The 19,189-nt window shown below is 45.8% G+C and overlaps 1 protein-coding gene across 1 annotated transcript in view; it reads left to right on the forward strand.

The window, feature by feature from the left end:
* The window catches only part of NKAIN1 (Na+/K+ transporting ATPase interacting 1), a 57,911-nt gene extending 53,144 nt beyond the window's left edge, over positions 1–4,767 (forward strand). Inside the window, exons 3-7 of the mRNA XM_006862370.1 lie at positions 457–537; positions 2,885–3,082; positions 3,823–3,883; positions 4,468–4,602; positions 4,709–4,767. Coding sequence (XP_006862432.1) covers positions 457–537; positions 2,885–3,082; positions 3,823–3,883; positions 4,468–4,602; positions 4,709–4,767 — 534 coding nt within the window. The remainder of the gene's footprint in view (positions 1–456; positions 538–2,884; positions 3,083–3,822; positions 3,884–4,467; positions 4,603–4,708) is intronic.
* The last annotated feature ends 14,422 nt before the right edge of the window (positions 4,768–19,189 follow it).

Below are 19,189 nucleotides of genomic sequence, written 5' to 3' on the forward strand. Positions count from 1 at the left end.
AGGGATTGTTTCAAATACTCCTGAGCGCCATCCTAGAGATCCCAAATCAGTAGGTGTGAAGGTAGGACCCAAGCATCTGCATGTAGCTCTGAGAATATTCTAGAGATTGCTGCTCTGGTGGGTGTTGTTTTCTGCAGAGAGGGTCAGATTAGCCATCAGAGAATTTGGGTTGGAGTGCCAGTTCTACCTCTTCCTAGTTGTGTGATCTTGGACAACTTAAATCTCCTCTCTGGATCTCAAGTTAGTTGTCTCTGAAGAGGGCAGTGCCTACCTTGAAGGGCTGTTGTAAGAACTGGACTGATGTAAAAATGACTTGCCAACTCCAAAGTGCACACTAAGGGAGCTCTTGTCATATTCCCTTGCAAAGGTCTCCTTGGTCCTTGAGCCCCATTTCATTGACACGTGCCATCCCCATTATCCCAGATCCTACCCTGACCCCACATTTGCTTTCCCCAGTATGCAGCCTGGCTGGTGCTCTGGGTTGGCTGGAATGCATTTATCATCTGCTTCTACCTGGAGGTTGGACAACTGTCCCAGGTAAGCCCCAGGCTTCTCAGTGCCATAGGATAGTGTTCCCACTCCCTAGCCCAAGGGTTCCAAGTGTGGTGTGGGATTGGGGCATCATCTATTGGAGACACCTCCCTCTGTACAACCAAATAATCTGTGCTCCCCAGCTCTTATCCCGGCATTTTATTTCTGACTTCCTCTGCATTTCTTTAAAACAAATGATGGAGCAGTTAAGGCTGAAGATGAGCTGGGGGTCCCAGTTGATTACAAGCTCAGTAAAAATCAGTAGTATGTGGGAGCCCAGAAAGCTATTCTTACCAAACTCAAAACTAAGCCCACCACTGGCAATGAGTCAATTCGGACTCATAGCAATTCTATAGGACAGAGTAGAACCTCCCCAAAGGGCTTCCAAGGCTGGACTATTTATAGAGGCAGACTGCCACGTCGTTCTCCTGAGTAGCAACTAGTGGCTTTGTACTGCTGGACTTTTGACCACCATGCCGTTAGGGTTTCTGAGCGACTCTTGTTAAGTGCTGAATTGCTTTAGACTCCTAGCAATTCCTGTGTAGGATTTCCAAGGATCAGTTGGTGGGTTTGAATTGCCAACCTTGTGGTTCACAGTCCAGTGCTGTTCTACAACACCACACTAGGCTACTCTTGTTGTTAAGTGACGTTGAGTCGGTTCCAACTCATAGCAACCCTGTATAGGGTTCCTGAGGAGCAGCTGGTGAGCTTGAACCTCCGACCTTGCAGTTCCACGGCTTTGCAGTCTGGTGCATTAACCTACAGCGCTATACCAGGACTCCAGGCTACTCTTAGTCCCCATTAATAGAGACAGAATGTTCAGTGCGAGCAAGGGATGGCATTTTTATTACTTATACCACAGAATGATTGGTCAGTGGCTGTGTGCTGTCAGCCTGTATAGAGTTTCTGAGCCTCTAAATCTTTATGGGAGCAGAAAACCTCATCTTTCTCCTTCATAGTGACTGGGGGATTGAACTGCTGGCCTTATGGTCAGCAGCCCGTAGCCCAGTATGCCACCAAGACTCCTAGACCACAGAGAGTTGAGCTCAATTCTGATCAATATTTTGCCAAATGGTAAGTTAGTATTTGTTCAGGGGAAATTGAGGGGACTGTGGCATATGGGAGGAGCCCTGGAAGCACAGTGGTAAAGCTCTCAGCTGCTAATGAAAAGATCAGCAAGTTCAAACCCACTGGCTACTCCATGACAAAACGATGTGGCAGTTACAGCCTTAGAAAGCCTATGAGGCACCTCTACTCCGTCCTGTACAGTTGATAGGAGTCAGAATAGAGTCAGTGGTAACAGGTTTGGTTTATATCATATGTTGTTGTTGTTGTGAAGTGATGTCGAATCGATTCTGACCCATAGCGTGTCATATGGAGAACTATTAAAGAAAGTATGTTTACCTTGAAGAAGCGCAAGCTCAGAAGAACATAATTTTATTTTCATAGTTAAGGGAGGCAAAAATATGTGAATAAGAACATTGGCTTTGCTGCCTGACCTTGCTAGATTCAAATCCCAACTTTAACATTTCCTGTGTGACCCTGGGCAAGTGGCTTAACCTCTCTGAGCTTCTGTTTCCTCTTCTATCAACTGGAGATGATTTTTAACCCCAACTTCATGCAGTTGCTGAGACGATGGAATAATATATATCTAAAGAGCACTGGTGGTGCTGTAAAGTAAACACTGGACTGCTAAACACAAAGTGGGTGATTCAAATCCACAAGTGCTCTGTGAGAGAAAGATGAGGCTTTCTGCTCCTATAAAGATTTTCCGCTTTGGAAACCCTATATAACTCAGGACACCTAAAAATAAGTACTTCGCACTTTATTGACACACAGTGACTATATGTTGACTGAGTGGGTGAGTGAGTGAATTGATGAATAAATAGTAAGTGCACTTTGAGGACTTCTTCACTCCTGAGAATTTCTGATTTAAGCTAGCCCTGTCCCCACTTAATAAATGGAGAGACTGAGAATCAAAGAAATGAGAGTTTTTGCCCAAGGTCACACACATGGAGAACAGTTGAGATGAAATGGGCCATGAAGGAGTTTATAGTGAGGATTTCACCAATAGGTGGGAAATTTGACACAGTCACTGTTAATGTCCCTTCCAGCCCTGAAATTAGGAACTCCAGTAGGTCAGCAACTATCTCTTCCATCTGTTATAAATAACACCTGCACGGTCATCAAGTGCCACCTAGTGGCCAAATATGGACTTACAGGTGTAAACTCCCATACCTGCACACTCAAGCCAGCCAAGTATGAAATAAACCTTATTATGTAGGATCTCCCGGAGCCCGGGGAGTATCTCTCTCTCCTCCCTGCTCAGTATCCCAGGCCCCTTTGCCCCCAGGACAGGGACTTCATCATGACTTTCAACACATCCCTGCACCGTTCCTGGTGGATGGAGAACGGTCCTGGCTGCCTGGTGACACCTGTCCTGAACTCCCGCCTGGCCTTGGAGGACCACCATGTCATCTCCGTCACAGGCTGCCTGCTTGATTATCCCTACATTGAGGCACTCAGCAGCGCCCTGCAGATCTTCCTGGCAGTGAGTCTTCTTATTCTGTCTCACCCCGGTCCAGTGAGTCCTCCTGTCCTGTCCTCTCCAGCCCCTTTGCCAAGCCCTGGTGAAGAAGGGGATGATGAATCTAGGTCTTTCTATCAGGCCTATGTCCACACCTTGTACCCCCTCCCTTCACTCTTCCTGTTCCCATGCACGGAGTGAGCAGAACTAATGAACTAAATGAATCATTTCTGGGTTTGAACCTTCAATACCCCTGTTGTGTGACCTTGGACAAGTCATTTGCCCTCTCCAAGTTTGTATCTTTGTTTGCAAAGAGGAATGAGAATATTCACCTCACAGAGTTTTCAGAATAAAATAAGAGAGTGGTTGTTTAAGTGCTTAGTGACGTGGAAATGGTCCCCAAATAGTAATAGTTCCCGTTTCTAGAAGAGGTGCTCAGTACCAAATCCAGCCTAGGTACTTTTCACACATAATGTCACATAACCTAATGTGCTGTTTGCTCAGCTGTGGAAGCCCAGGGCTGGTAAAGTAATTACTTGTTCAAATTCACACTCTCAGAACAGAGAATGGAACCAGGTACATTTGACTTTAAGGTGTAATCATTTAACTTACGGTTGTTAGGAGTTTGTCTACATCTTGACACCCTGTCGGTCGTCGTTCCCCTCCCTCTCCCCCCACCCCCCAGCCAGGCAGGAAGAGCCTGGCAGGAATCCCAGAGAGGCCTTCTTCTCCTTTCCTCCCTGATATGCTGTCCCCTCCCCCAGCTATTCGGCTTCGTGTTCGCCTGCTACGTGAGCAAAGTGTTCCTGGAGGAGGAGGACAGCTGTGAGTGTGGCGCCTAGTCTAGGGAAGTGGGGAAACTTGGCCGCTCGCCAACCCGCGCCTTCAGGACCTTGGACAGGGGCCCGAACAGGTTGCGGCGGGAGGGACCGGGTGCTGGCCCCTGAGCCCCTCTGAGGGGACACTAGAGCCAGCGGAAGTCCACTAGTAAGCCCATGTGGGTAGGGCCAGACATCCAGAGAGTGGATTCAATGGCCCTTGCTCCGCCCCCATATCCGCCTCACTTAGGTCCTGCCCCTCTTAGCGGCTCTACAAACCCCACCCCTGCCTGGCTCAGCCCCTTCCCTATCTCGCCCCCAAGGACCTTCTCCTGATAGGCCCATTCCGCCCCTCACACCCCACCTTCTCAGGTCCTTGATCCACTCCTGGCTTGAATCCTTGGCGTCTGGCCTTCATAGGCCCATCCCTCTGAAGCCTCACCTGTAAACTCCTGTTTGGGATCTGGCTTCTTTTCCAGGGGTTAAGGGTCCTGCCCCTCAGATTCCTCCCTATCAGGACCCAGATTCTTATATCTTGCTCCACCTCCCTGCCCACACACTTCTAATCTTGCCGAACTTCCCCGTCTGCAGTTGACTTCATCGGTGGCTTTGACTCCTACGGTTACCAGGCGCCCCAGAAGACGTCGCATTTACAACTGCAGCCTTTGTACACGTGGGTCACGGCGCGGAGCTGGGTGGGGTGGGGTGGGGTGGGGGAAAAGGGACGTAAGTGTTGGAGCAAAGAAAGGGAGGGTGAGCAGCCGGGGGTCTCTCCATCCCCATACCTTCGGGGTCTATTTCCTAACCCCCATCCTGCCTTTGTTCCTTCCAGGTCGGGTTAGCTTCTGTCCGGCACACTCCCTGGTGCCGCACCCCAGGCGGCTGGACTAACTGCGGCTCTCGCCAGCTCCCGCCAAGATGGGCAGGCGCATCTCCTGGCGGCTCGCAGAGTGACTGCAGCCTTCTTCTGCTGGACCTGAATCTACAGCCAGAGAAGCTGACACGGACTTGGCCTTGGCCTTGGCTCATAGCAGCCCGGACTTCAGGGGTGGGGCGGAGCGGGGCGGAGCGGGGCGGGGGAAAGGGGTCGCGGGCTTTGTATTTTTTTTTTTTATCACAACCGTGGTGTGCGCTCCAGCGCCCCTCCCTTTTCCTTCTGCCTCTCCTTTCTCGCCCTTCACCCCGCATCCTGCTTTCTGTCCAGAGACAAAGCAGGAGGGACAGATGCACCACACACATTCAGAAGCCCTGGGGAAAATACGTGAACTGAGAGCAGCCGTCTTAGATTCTAATCCTAGTTTCATCACTGACTCTATGTGACAGCTGAGAAAGCCTTTATCCTCTCTGGGCCTCCGCATCCCCATCTTGATTAATTGAAATAATCCCTTAGCGGATGGAAATCTTTCTAGCCTTCTCATTTGGCTCTCAGTTCCTTGCTCTAGGCTGGAATTAGAATTCCCATTTTGTAGATGTGAAAACTGAGGCCTAGGGATGTGAAGCAATTTGCTTGAGACCACAGCTGGGTGGTGGAGGCAGGCCTTGAACGCAGTGCACTTTGTGTTTTGCCAGACTCCAAGAAAACTGGTCTCTAAATTCCATTTCCAAACTCCCTTCCAGCTTGGACCCTCTGTAGACATGGTCTCTAGCACACACACACACAAACACACACACACACTGCCACCACTTGCCAATGCTTCTCTTAAAGCAATATACCCATTCTCTTGTTGGGAATCAGATGGATGGAGCCTAGAGCCCTGAATTTAGCCTGACCCACGGGGAAGCCTTCTTATACTCAGCCTCTAACCACACTTGGTAAGCCTTCAAGTTCTCTTCTCTAGTATAGGGGGAGCCACAACTCAACTGGCCCACCCAGCTGCACCTGTGATCCCTATCCAATGCCACCAACCCCAGAAGACTCCATCCACCTCATGAGTCGGAAGACCTGTGGTTCCAGAGTGGAAGTGTTTACAGATCAGTCCAATGACCACTCCAGTGTCCATAGGCAAGCTCTAAAGCCCAGGAGTTCTGAACAGGCAGAATGGGGACGTGGGTCATAGGGGCTGTCAGCAGGGCTAGTATCTCCATTTAGAGGCAAGACCCCATTCTCCCCAACTCCCACTACACCCTTGAGGACCCTGCGATCTCAGCACAGGTCAGTGAGGCCCCTAACTGAAGGTCAGGGCTCAATATCCCAGTCTGTGGGTTAGGAAGGAGGGTGGGAGGCACAGGGAAACTGGAAGGAGCCTGACAGTGCAAACCATTTATAGATCTGAGCCTATCTGCTCTGTTCTTGCTCTCCACCCTTGCATTCAGCATTTCCTACTCTGTAAGGCCAACTATCCCGGAGCTAGGACCACATCCCCTCTGTTCCATTTGTGGTGCTGTGCTATGGGGCCAGCCCCAGGAGCACTGAGGTCCCAGACGGTCAGCCCAGCCAGCTGGTGGGTACAGCTCCAGAGGGGAGCGGTTCCCTTTAGGCTATTCAACTTCTGCCTCCAGCCCTCCTAGCACCCCCAGAGAGCTGTCACCCTACCCCAGCCCTCTTTCTACTCAACGGGTTTAGCCACTGGTGCTTTGAAGCCTTTTGTTTTTATAAGATGGTTTTTGCAAGGGGACCAGGTTCTCTTCTCACTGGGACTTTGTGAGGCGGGAATGCTCCCCGGGTCTCTGTGCAGGTGGTTTGATTAAAGATGGTGTTTTCTTCTCTATTTTCCTGACCTTCTAAGGGGAAAGTCCCTCAGTGAGGATGGGCAGGGATGGGGTTGACATTGTCATTGTCATTATCAAACATACCTGAACACTCTCATGTGCCTCTGACTTAGTGGCTTTGGATAAGTCACTCGCTCTCCTTATTCATAAAACAACAGAGGTTGGATTAAATCAGTAGATTCCCAAACCTGGCTTCACAGTCCCTGGGGAAGCTTTTTACTTTTCTGATTCAGTGCATTTTAAGTTTATGCTTCCAAATGTCCTTTTCATCTGGGCTCTACCTACTTCCTGGCTTTATTCTAAGCTGAGAGTGCTTTGGAAGCAGACAGACGGAGTGGATCTCTTCTGGCACTACAACTCAGGAATCAATATTGGTTTTTTTTTTTTTTGAGCAGGTACTATGTGTGTCACAGAATTCAGAAGACACCAGGGTGTTATATACTCTTAAACCTCTTTTTCAAGGAGCCAAGTTACACATCCTTAGTGACTCACTAAGAGGTTGACAGTTGAAACTCATCCAGCAGCTCTGCAGGAGAAAGACCTGGGGATCTGCTCCCATAAGGATTCTAGCAAGAGAACTTACAAGGCAGTTCTACTCCATCACATGGGGTTGCTATGAGTCAGAATTGATTCAACACCTAACATCAAAAACTTCGCTTTTGTGGTTTTCCATAAATAAAGCCTGTTGCCATTAAGTCAAATTCTGACTCATAATGAATGACCCCATTTGTTTCCAAGTAGAAACTCCATAGGGGTTTCTTAGGGGTAATCATACAGAAGTTGATTGCCAGGGCTTTCTTCCTCAGCACTACTGAGTGAGTTTGAATTCTCAACCTTTAAGTGAGCAGTCAAGTGTAAACCATTAGTACCATATAGGAATCCTTTTCCATAAATAATTGTTTTTAAATCTGTACAAATATTCTTTTTTTAAAAATACAAATGGTACCATGTTCTATCCTTGGTTTTGTCATTTGACATTGAAGCTTGAAACTCCTTCCCCAGTACTACCTGTGGAACTGCCTCCTCTTCTACATGACTTGGTAGAATTGGTTATTTTCAAGATCCCCAGGAGGCTAGCAGGAAAGAACCAGAGATTCTTACATACGGATGTCCTATTTCCTTTATGCAAACCCCTAACAGACCACTCTTGGCCAGGAACAACATGGGCCACTTGGGACTTCAGGAAATAAGTCACAGACACTGCTTTCAGAGCTCATGGCCTGCTGGTGAGGCCCCAGGATGGGTAGGCAGAAAGGTGAGTACTGGTACCAGGTAGTTGATACTGAAGACTGTGTGGAGTGGAAGACAAGGAGTTCTGATGAAAGCAGAGACACCAGCACAAGCCAAAATGAGATAGTAATAGCCATGATATCTGGGATGAAGAAGAGCAGAAAATGAACTGGTTGGAAGATGGAAGAAGCTTCTATGGAATTGAATGGTTTCTATTGCTGTCTTAACAAATTCTACTTTAGTAGCTTAAAACAGTATTATTACAGGGTCTTACTAGGCAGGAGCTCTGGTAGCATAGTGGTTACGAATCGGGCTGCCAACCTCAAGGTCAGCAGTTCGAAACTACCAGTGATTCCATGGGAGAAAGATGAGGTGTTCTGCTCCCGTAAAGATTTACAGTCTGGGAAACCCTGTGCAGGGTCACTATGAGTTGGAGTCGACTCCACAGTACTTAACAACAACAACAACTAGGCTAACATCAAGTTGTCAGCAGGGCTGAGTCCTTCTGGAGACTCCAGAGGAGAATCTGTTGGCATCCCTTTTCTAGCTTCCAGAGGCTGTCTGCATTCCCCTTTTGCCATCTTCAAAGCTAGCAGTATCTCTCTGATACTTCTTCCATCTTCATATTTCTGTCTGATAGCAGCTGAGAAAAGGTGTCTGCTTTTAAAGACTCATGTGATTCAATTGGGCTTGTTACGTGTTATCGAGTTGGTTCCAAATCTTAGCGACCCTGTATAGGGTTTCCGAGGAGCAGCTGGTGAGTTTGAACTGCTGACCTTGCACTTCCAATGACCTTATCCTACAGAACCACACCAGGACTCCAAATTGGGTTTCATCCAGGATATTTTCCCCTTTTGTCATGTAACATTTACAGCTTTTTGGAATTAGAATAAAGACCTTTTTATGACCCAATGCTCTGCCTACCACCACAGGGAATGGTACTTCAGTTGTTGAGTTAGTTCTGACTCATGGAGACCCCATGTATATCAGAGTAGAACTGTGCTACATAGGATTTCCAATGGCTAACTTTAGAAGTAGATGCCCAGATTTTCTAAGGTACCTTTGAGTGGGTTTGAACCTTTTAGATAGTAGCCAAACATGCTAATGGTTTGTACCACCCTGGGATTCTGTGTTGTTATTGTGTGGCACTGTGGGTTAATGCACCAGACTGCAAAGCCATTTGAACTGCGAGGTCGGCAGTTCAAGCTCACCAGTTGCTCCTTGGAAACCCTATACAGGATCACTATGGGTCAGAACCGACTTGACAGCACTTCACAACAACAACAAACTGTGCCATTGAGTCAGTCCTGACTCATACTGACCCTATAGGACACAGAAGTGCCCCATCGAGTTGCCTAGGCTGTAAATCATTATGAAAGCACATCACCAGGTGTTTCCTCCTGAGCAGCTAATTGTTCCAAACCACCTACCTCTCTAGCAACCAAGTGTTTAACCACTGCACCAGCAGGATTCCTGTGTTGTTATGTTGTTGTTTGTACTGTTGAGTCAGTTCCAACTCATAGCCATGCTGTATTGGGTTTCCATGGAGTGGCTGGTGAGTTTGAACCACTCACTTTGTGGTTAGCAGTCCAGTGCTTATCCTACAGTGCCATACCAGGACTTCAATAACAGCAGACCTAAATGTCAAACCAGGGAGTGTCCGCCTGATGTGATGGCAATGGGAAACTAGAGAATGATTTTGAGTATAAGTTACTCAACTAGATCCATCCTTTAGCAAGAACTGGCAGGGATTGGAAGAATGGGTGTGAGGGAGAAAGCAGGAAGTATTGTTATAACTGGCAAAGGCCTACGACTTCTCACATATGTAAACATGTCTTTTTGAGGGGTAGTTTTGACCATGAGGCCAAGGATCCAAGCACATCATTGCAGCTCTACGTATGTGAACTGGGGAAAGCTGGTGCTGGAGAGTAAAGAAAGATTGGAGTGGGGGGAGTCAAGTAGTCCTGAGTCCAAATCCCAAATGCACTAAGGTGGTGGAACCAGTCAAGCTGGTCTTCCCACAAAGCTTGCTCCCAACAGACTGTGGCCATCTTCCCCAACCACGCATTTGGATAATCCAGCTACAACAGGTCTCTTCCCAATAGCTGCTGAGTCATAAAGGTGGTAGTAGTTAGTTAATATCAAGTTGGCTGTGACTCACGTACAACAGAACAAAACATCACTTGGTTCTGTGCCAGCTTCACGATGGTTGGTATGCCCCAGTCCATGGCTGTGGCCACTGTTGACTTTGAGAGATTTCCAACCTAGGAGGTCAGCTTCCAGCACTAAATTGGACACTATTCCGTTGTGATCCGTAGGGTTTTTGTTAGCTGATTATCTAAAGTAGATCGCCCGACCTGTCTTAGTCTGGAAACTGTCTTGAAACAAACTTGTCCAGAGATGAGGGAAGAGAGATGCCAAGCAACATGAAGATTGTTCAGGAGAAGAAACTCGGCACCAACAGAGAAAAAGCCTTCCCTTGAGAGCTGAAACCCTGAACTTGAGCTTATAGTCCCCCAAATTGTTGAGAAAATATATGTTTATTAGATTATTCATTTGGGAGATTTCTTTTGTAGTAGTACTAGGTAACTAAAACAGGATTCAACACTCAAAGATGAGACATAGTAGAGGCCAGTATGTTACACTGATGTTTCCCCCTCAAGACCAGTGTCTTAGTTTTGTAGGCTTCCATAACAAAATATCACAAAATGGGTGCTTTAAGGAACAGACATTTATTTTCTTGAAGTTCTGTAAGCTAGGAGTTGGCATTCAGGATGTTGTTGTTAAGTGCCGTCGAGTCGGTTCTGACCCATAGCGACCCTGTACAGGGTTTCCGAGGGTGTAAATCTTTACAGGAGTAGAAAGCCTCATTTTTCTCCCGCGGAGCGGCTGGTAGTTTCGAACTGCTGACCTTAAGGTTCGCAGCCCAATTCGTAACCACTACACTACCAGAGTTCAGGATGTTAGCAAGATCATATTCTCTCCTGGTGTCTGTGCTAGGGAAACAATGTCTAGTTGTCTCTAGTTTCTGGTTGTTTTCAGGCATTTCTTGACATTCCTTGGCTTGAAGATGCATCTTCATGTGGTGTGTTTCCTCTGTGTGTGTGACTGTTTCCGTGTCTGTTCTACCTGTTCATGAGTCTCAGAAGGAATTAGGATGAGGACCCACTCTATTCCCATATGACTTAACTGATACTATCTTCAAAGAAAGGCCCATTTCTCCCAAACAAGAGCACATCACAGATACAGAGGTTAGGATTTCAACGTATCATTTTAGGACACAATTAATATACAGTAATATATATACTCAAGTCTCCGAGAAGTTTAAGACTGCTTTATGAGAGGAAAAAAAAGATGAGATTGTTCTGAATTAAATATTTAGCCAAGAAAGTCTGCTTTAAATAAAGAAACAAACTTGTTCACCATGGTTATTTGAAATACTAATGGTATTTGAAGTTGTCAAGGACTTCATTCTTCTTGGATCAACTATCAACACTCGCGGAAGTAGCAGTCAAGAGATCAGACGACGTATTGCACTGGGCAAATCTGCTGCACAGGAACTTTTTAAAGTATTGAAGAACAGAGATGTCAGCTTGAGGACTAAGGTGCTCCTGACCCAGGCCATGGTGTTTTCAATAGCCTCATATGGATGCGAAAGCTGGACAGTGAATAAAGAAGATCGTAGAAGAATTGATGCCTTTGAGTTGTGGTGTTGGAGGAGAATACTGAAAGTGCCATGGACTGCCAAAAGAACCAATAGATCTGTTTTGGAAGAAGTGCAGCCAGAGTGCTCCTTGGAGGCCAGGATGGCTAAGCTTTGTCTCTCCTACTTTGGACATATTGTCCGGAGGGAACAATCGTTGGAGAAGGATGTCATGCTGGGTAGGGTGGAGGGTCAGAGAAAAAGAGGAAGACCCCCCAATGAGATGGATCAGCCAGGTGGCATCATTGATGGCATCAAGTGTGGCAGCGGTAGTGAGGTTGGCCCAGGATCAGACATTGTTTTGTTCTGCTGTGCATGGGGTCGCTATGAGTCGGTTCCGACTCGATGGCACCTGACAACAACAACAATGGTATTTGAAATACTGGTGGCAAAACTACCAGTATCCTAGCAACATCCAAACCACCACAATATGACAAACTGGCAGGTGTTAGAGTCATAAAGGTACCCAAGACATTCTTGGAAGCATTGGAAAAGGAATTCTCCAAGGTGACTTTGACAAGCACAATAATCTACCACGATTTATTTACACTAGTGTTTTTTTTCAGTATGCTGGAATTGGGGCTTGTTATTTCTAATCCTTTTAGGGATGAGAGAGAACCCAATGCCAAGACCTCATTCCGTGTAGCAAGAAGAGGAATACTTAGGGAATCCATAGGGTACTGAACCAGGATGGTTCTTAAAACCCTGATTCCTAGGTCCCATCCCAGACACACTGACTCCAGTATCTCCAGGGAAGGTGATGGGAATCTGAGTTTCCCTCAAATGCCTCAGGTGACCCAGGTTTAAGAATTTGGGGACACAAACATTTAGGAACTACACCTAACCTACTGTCATAGAAGCACCACCAAATTATAGCTGCCAGCTTCCCTCCACCACCCCATATCAGAGCTAGACTTCCAAATCCACCCACAAAACAAACAAAAAGAAAATACTGATAATAGTACAATAAAGAAGAAAAAATAAATTGAGAAATAAAATTAAATCCACCCAAGTTGAATTATGGAGGCCTGGTGTAGCACTCCAGGATAATGCGTTGGACCACAAGATCAATTTGAGCCCTAGGGTCATCGGTTCAAACTCACCAGCCACTCCTCAGAAACTCTTTACAGGGTCATTATGAGTCAGAACCAATGGCACCTAACAAGCTGAATTACAATTTAGCTCAATTCCATTTGTTGGTTACTGACAACCACAGCTTTTGTTATTTTATTTTTAATGGGATTAACCATTTCAAAGGCTGTGATCAATACTTAAAATTAAGCATTTGTTTTATTTCACCTTGGGTGAGGCATTAGGAAGGTTGCTTAATTCCTCTGATCCTGTTTCCTCATTCAAGAAGTGGGGATAATTACTAAAGTCATCATACAGTCTTCTTAAACTATCCAGACTCCACCTGAAAACCAGAGGGTGGAGGAGGGGAACTTGGAGGCAAATCCAGGTCCCAGGTTACTTTGGTCAAAGGCAAAGTTCAGGCAAGAGAGGGCTTCTCAGGGATGGTGGAGGCCAGTTTCAACTCTGCCTTTCCCTCTTTCAACCTCAGCCTCAGTTAACTGGTAGAAATGAGGGCATCTTTACACTGCCCAAAATGCAAAATTTGGTGGTTCCAGGCAACCAGCTACTCCACAGTAGTTTTGAAAATCCTATGGGGCAGTTGTAACTCTCTACCGTGCTTGCTATGAGTCAAAACCACCTGGAGTGCAACCAACAACAATCCCCACACTGCCCCACCCTTCCCTTGGTGCTGGGAGCCACTTCCTGCTCTGAGCTACTTGAGTTCCAGTGACTCAGTGATTCCTTCAGTCTCTGGAACTAGACTGAGCAGGCCCGGGCGAGTAGGAGCTGTAGAGAGAACCAGGTGTCCAACACCTAGCTCTAGTCTTCCCTCTGCCCTTTGGGTCCTCCTTCCACCTCTGGTCTCAGTTGAAGTCATCTGTGAAGTGAGGGAGCTGGAGTTTGAGATAGTCATAAACTTCTTCACTGCTGAGAGTTGTTAAGTGCTGTCAAATTAGGTCTGACTCATAGAGACCCCTTATAGGGTTTCCATGGTGTGTCTGGTGGGTTTGAACGACCAACCTTGTGGTTAGTAGTCCAGTGCTGATCCTACCGCATCACATTTGGGGGTACCTTTTAAAATGCAGATTCCTGGGCTCTATCTGCATTGTTGTTGCTAAGTGCCTTTGAGTGATTCTGACCCATAGCGACCCTGTGTAGGGCTTCCAAGGAGCAGCTGGTCAGCTTCAACCACCAATCTTGTTCAAAACGATCTTGCAGTTCAGCTCATTTATCCACAGCACCTAGGTTTTTATTTATTGGGGTTAAACATCTGAATTTATCCTTCAGATATTTATTAGGCTCCTATTGCGTGTCAGAATACAGGAGCAAATAAAACGGCCAATAATGCTGTTTATGGGAGGAGACACACAACAAATGAATAAAACATATGATATATCAGCTAAGTGCCATGGAGAAAAACAGAGCAGGGAAAGGAATGTGAGATGAGTTGATTTGAGTCGATTGTATGTCAGGTCAGTTAGGGAAGATTTCCCAGTGAAAGGTTTTAGGTAAAAGGTCTGAAGAAGGTTAGCTAGAAAGTAAAGGAAATAGCAAGGACCTGAGGATAGGAGGCCCTTGTCTGTGTATTGGAGGAAAATAAAGAGGTTAGTGTTCAGACCATGGAGCCGGGAGGGGAGTAGGAGATGAAGTCAGGGAGACAGGCAGGGTATCAAACATTATAGGTCTTGAAGAAAATTTTAAGGACTTCAGCTTTTAATCTGAGTGACATGAGAAGAATCCTGGTTGCTATGTAGAGAATAGACTGTGGGGAGCCAAGGACAGAAGTCATTGCAATCATACAGGTGAGATGCTGGTGGCTCAGTGAGGGCAGCAGCAGCGGACTTCGAAGAGTGGAGAAGTCTGAATTCCAAAGGCATTTGGAGGACCAATCGGATTTGCCAGTTGGTTGGATGTGGGGTGTGAGTAAAAGAGGCGTCAAGAAGGATGCCAAAGTTTTTGGCCTGAGCAAATAGGAGGATGGGACTCTTATACAGATGGGGGTGACAGCAGCCAGAGTAGGTTTGGGAAGGAATGTTAACATTTTGACATTGTTGTTAAGTGCCGTCGAGTCAGTTCTGACTCATAAAACCTGTTAAATTTGAGATACCTGTTAGATATTCAAGTAGAAATATCAAGGTGACTGGAGACCAGAGGAATGTTCTGGGCTGAAGATAAAAACTTTGGGAGCATTGGTGTCAGCATCATGTTTCAAGACATTCGAATGGATACAATCACCATGAGAGAGAGTAGACAGAGAAGAAAAGCTGGATGAAGGCTGTTGCGTTCTGGGGCACTTCCTCATTCAGAGTTGGAGAAAACGAGGCGGAACCTAGGAGGGAAGACTGAGGAGGAGGCAGGAGTAAGTAAGACCAGGCAACTGATACTAACTAGAAATTTTGGATTGTCCCTCTTTTTACTGATTCCATTCTTTGCTATGAAATATTTATTGAGAACCTACTATGTACCACACACTGTTCTAGACACTTGTTGTTGTTGTTAAGTGCCGTGGAGCCGGTTCCAACTCATAGTGACCCTATACAGGGTTTCTGATGCTGTAAATCTTTACAGGAGCAGAAAGCCTCATCTTTCTCCTGTGGAACAGCTGGTAGTTTCAAACTGCTGACCCTGAGGTTAGCAGCCCAAAGAACTATAGTAATAAGACCGACAAGAGCCTGGATTTCTGTTGTACTTTGCATTCTAGGCAGAATTTATATATACTTTCTTGCCTAATCTGCTTAATAAACCTAAAAATCTACATTCTATTACCACCATCTTCGTTTTGTCTTACTTACTGTGATGGCTATACGTATCTCTGCATATATTTCAAATACCAACAGGGTCACTTATGGTAGACAGATTTCAGTGAGGCTTTTAGACTATGAGAGAGGAGGAAGAAAAGCTTGGCAATCTACCTGTAAAAATTTGTCAGTGAAAACCTTATGGATCACAACAGACCATCATCTGACTTTCTTGCTTTGAACATGTCTTCAGGAGAGAACAGTTGCTCAAAGAAAACATCATATTTGTGGAAGCAAGTGCCAGCCTGGGTGAATGAGCCTCTTGGTGACGTGGATTGGCCCAGTGACTACAGTGATGGACTCCAACATGTTCATTTTCTTGTACATAGTGTCACCATGAGTGACCCACTTAATGACAGCTATCTATTGATGGAGAAGCTAAAGCTGGGACAAGTTAAGTCACTTACTGAATATTAAATCAAATCAAATCCACTGCCATAGAGTCAACTCTGACTCAAAGCCACCCTACCCTGTATAGGGTTTCCAAGGCTGTAAATCTTTATGGGAGCAGAAAGTCTCATCTTTTTCCATTGGAGCAGCTGGTGTCTTTGAACTCCCGATTCTGCAGTTAATAGTCCAGTGCTTATCTTACAACACCAGCAGGGCTTCAGCTGGTAAATGGCAGAGTTGGCATTCAATGCCAGTCAACCTGATTCCTGAGCCTACTCTCTAATCACCACAATATACTGCCTTGTGGGGAATTCTGATGCCCCGCCAAGACTAAGAACCACTACTCTTAAGACTTGGCAAATTCTATTCGTTGTTTTCTAATAAATTACCCCAAAACTGAGTGGCTTAAATCAACACACAGTATATCATATAGTTTCTTTGGGTCAGAAATTGGAGTGCAGCTTAGCTGGGTGGTGTTGGCTCAGAGTCTCTAATAAGGTTGCAGTTTAAGACTTCGGCAGACAGATGAAAGCTTGACTAGAGCCAGAGAATCAGCGTCTAAGATTGCTAACTCACATGGTTATAGGCTGGGCGCTTCAATTCCCTTGCACATGGACCGCTCCGGAGGGCTGCTTGAGTGCATTCACAACATGGCAGCTGGCATGCCCTAGAGTAGTTGATCCAAGAGAGAGAGCAGGAGGAATATCTAGTCAGGGGAGCCACAAACCATCCCCTCCACCAATACATTCTCTTCTTTAGCAGTGAGTCACTAAGTCTAGACCACACAAAAGGGGATAGTGCCACCTTTTTTATTTTTTTAAATTTTTAATTGTGAATTGAGCGAAGGTTTAGTTGAGCTCCACATTTTGAGGCAAGGATTGTCAAAAAACATCTTTGAACATATATTAAAACCACTGCATACAATTCAGGACTCCTGGTGTGGTACTGTAGGATCAGCACTGGACTGTGAACCACAAGGTTGCCAGTTCAAATCCACCAGCTGTCCTTTGAAAACCCTATACAGGTCACTGTGAGTCGGAATCCACTCAATGGCACTTAATAAACCACATGCAATTAAAACAAACAACCACCACAGGAATTCTGAATATTGTTATAATGCACTTAAATTACTTTCAAGAAACCAAACATGTGCTTAGAAAAATAAACCGTCGGTCTCTTTTTCCTCCTTTCTTCCTTGTGTCTATATTCTTTCCCATGACCTGAATTCAAAAGCTCAAAACTTGGAGTAGTCGGGGAAAGAGGATCTGCTCATTGGCAGAGCACTCGTGGTTCTTGGCACATGACAGACACTTTATAAATATTTAGGGATGAAACCTGGGCCTATTATAATGAGATGCATAGATTTATTCCATGAGTGTTTATTGATTCTCTTCCATGTCTGTGTCCTGGTGCTGGGGACAAAGTTGAATGTAACCTACTCCCTGCACCTGGGTAAGCTCTCAGAATGGATGTGAGGGCATTTAATAATAATAAAATAGAAGCGATACTATAATAATGGAGATAACCCTAGGATGGGGTGGGAAATCATGGTAGAAATTGAGAGAAGGGAGCAATCAGAAGTGTCTTCATGGAAGAGATAGTGCTAGAACTGAGACTTGAAGGATGAAGAAGAATAGGATTGGAAGAGAGAGCATCCTTCCAGGCCAAAAGGACAGTTTGTATCAAGACAGGAAGGTTTGAGACAGCCTAAGAGGTTTGGGGATTTTCAGAGTTAAAAGAAATCTTGGATACCATTTAGGTGCAACCCCATTGCTGCTCTGCTTGGGTATCCTAATAAAAATAGCCAACATTTTCAGAAAGCTCATCATACCCTCAGTGATTTGATCCTCACAACAACCTTATAGGGTTGGTACTATTATTATCTCCAGTTCATAACTGAGGACCGGAGACTCAAGTTACAAACCTTGCTCAAGGTCACACAGCTAGTGAGTTGCAAGACTGGAACCTGAACCAGAATCTTTCAGGTTAAAAGCCTGTGCTTTTAACCTACGCCTTGTCCTGCATCAACTTTGGTCCTGGAATTTCAATTTGCACACCTGAAGTGACAAAAAGCCCCCTACCACCCTGGCAAGCAATAGGGGCTGCGGGGTCCTTCACATACATTCCTGTTCTGGAGGAGCTTGCAGCCTAACCGTTGTTATGTGCCGTGGAGTCAGTTCCTACGCCTAGCGACCCTGTACGGGGTTTCCAAGGCTGTAAATCTTTGCAGGAACAGAAAGCCTCATCTTTCTCCCGCGGAACAGCTGGTAGTTTCAAACTGCTGACCTTGTGGTTCGCAGCCTGATTCGTAACCACTATGCCACCAGAGCAGCCTAACTGTAGCAAGAACTTAACAGAAAGACAGACACTGCCTGCCTTGTGCTTCAAGCCAACAATCATTGATTGTTTCGTTTTCCAATCCCTTTGACCCAAAGAACTCTGGTTAAAGTACCATCTGTACCATTAGTGGCTCAGTTGGAGACTTCAGGGACAATAAGGAGTAACTTCTCTCAGGTGAGAACTCAGACTGGGCCTCCAGAGGTAACCCAGAGGGAGGGGCATGGGATTCTGTAGACCAGAGTTTCTTAAACTCACCAGTATTGACATTTTGAACCAATAATTCTTCAGTGTGGGAGTATGGTGGCTCTATAAGACAAGCACTGGACTACAAACCACAAGGTTGGCAGTTTGATCCCAATAGTTGCTCCACAGGAGGAAGTGGAGATTTTCTGTTCCCGCAAAGATTTACAGTCTCAGAACTGCTATACAGGGTTGCTATGAGTCAGAACTGACTCAACAGCACCTAACAACAACAACCACAATTGTTCATTGTAGCGGGTTGTGTACACTGTAGGGTGTTTAGCAGCATCTCTGGCCTCTATCTATTAGATGCCAGTTTCAACTCTTCCCTTCTCCACCCTTCTACTTCCCAATCCCCCCACTACCAAACTGGAACAGCCCAAACAGTCTCCAGACATTGCCAAATGTCTGCTGAGACCCAGATTTGTACCCAGTTGAAAACCATTGCTTAGATCTAAATAACAACAACAACAAAAATACATCAAACTCATTGCTGTTTCGGTGTAGAGCTGACATGGTGTCACTTCTGCCATATGCTATTGGTCAAAGCATCCAACAGTCAGCCCAGATTCAAAGGGAGGAATCATTGACCTTTCCTCTTAGTAAGAGGTTTGTAAAGAATTTGTGGCCATCATCATTCCATCAACCCTTCTAAGTCTCCCATCCCCAAGTCGTTCTCTCCATATCCCTGAGTTTAATGCAATACACCATGCATCTTCAGGTCCTACTCTGTTCCAGGCCCTGGATTGGGCACTAGGGGTAAAATTGTTGTTGTTGTTGTTATTGTTAGGTCCTATCAAGTTGGTTCCGATTCATAGTGACCCTATGC

Source organism: Chrysochloris asiatica, unplaced genomic scaffold (assembly GCF_000296735.1).
Source record: "Chrysochloris asiatica unplaced genomic scaffold, ChrAsi1.0 scaffold00047, whole genome shotgun sequence".
Taxonomy (NCBI): Eukaryota; Metazoa; Chordata; class Mammalia; order Afrosoricida; family Chrysochloridae; genus Chrysochloris; species Chrysochloris asiatica.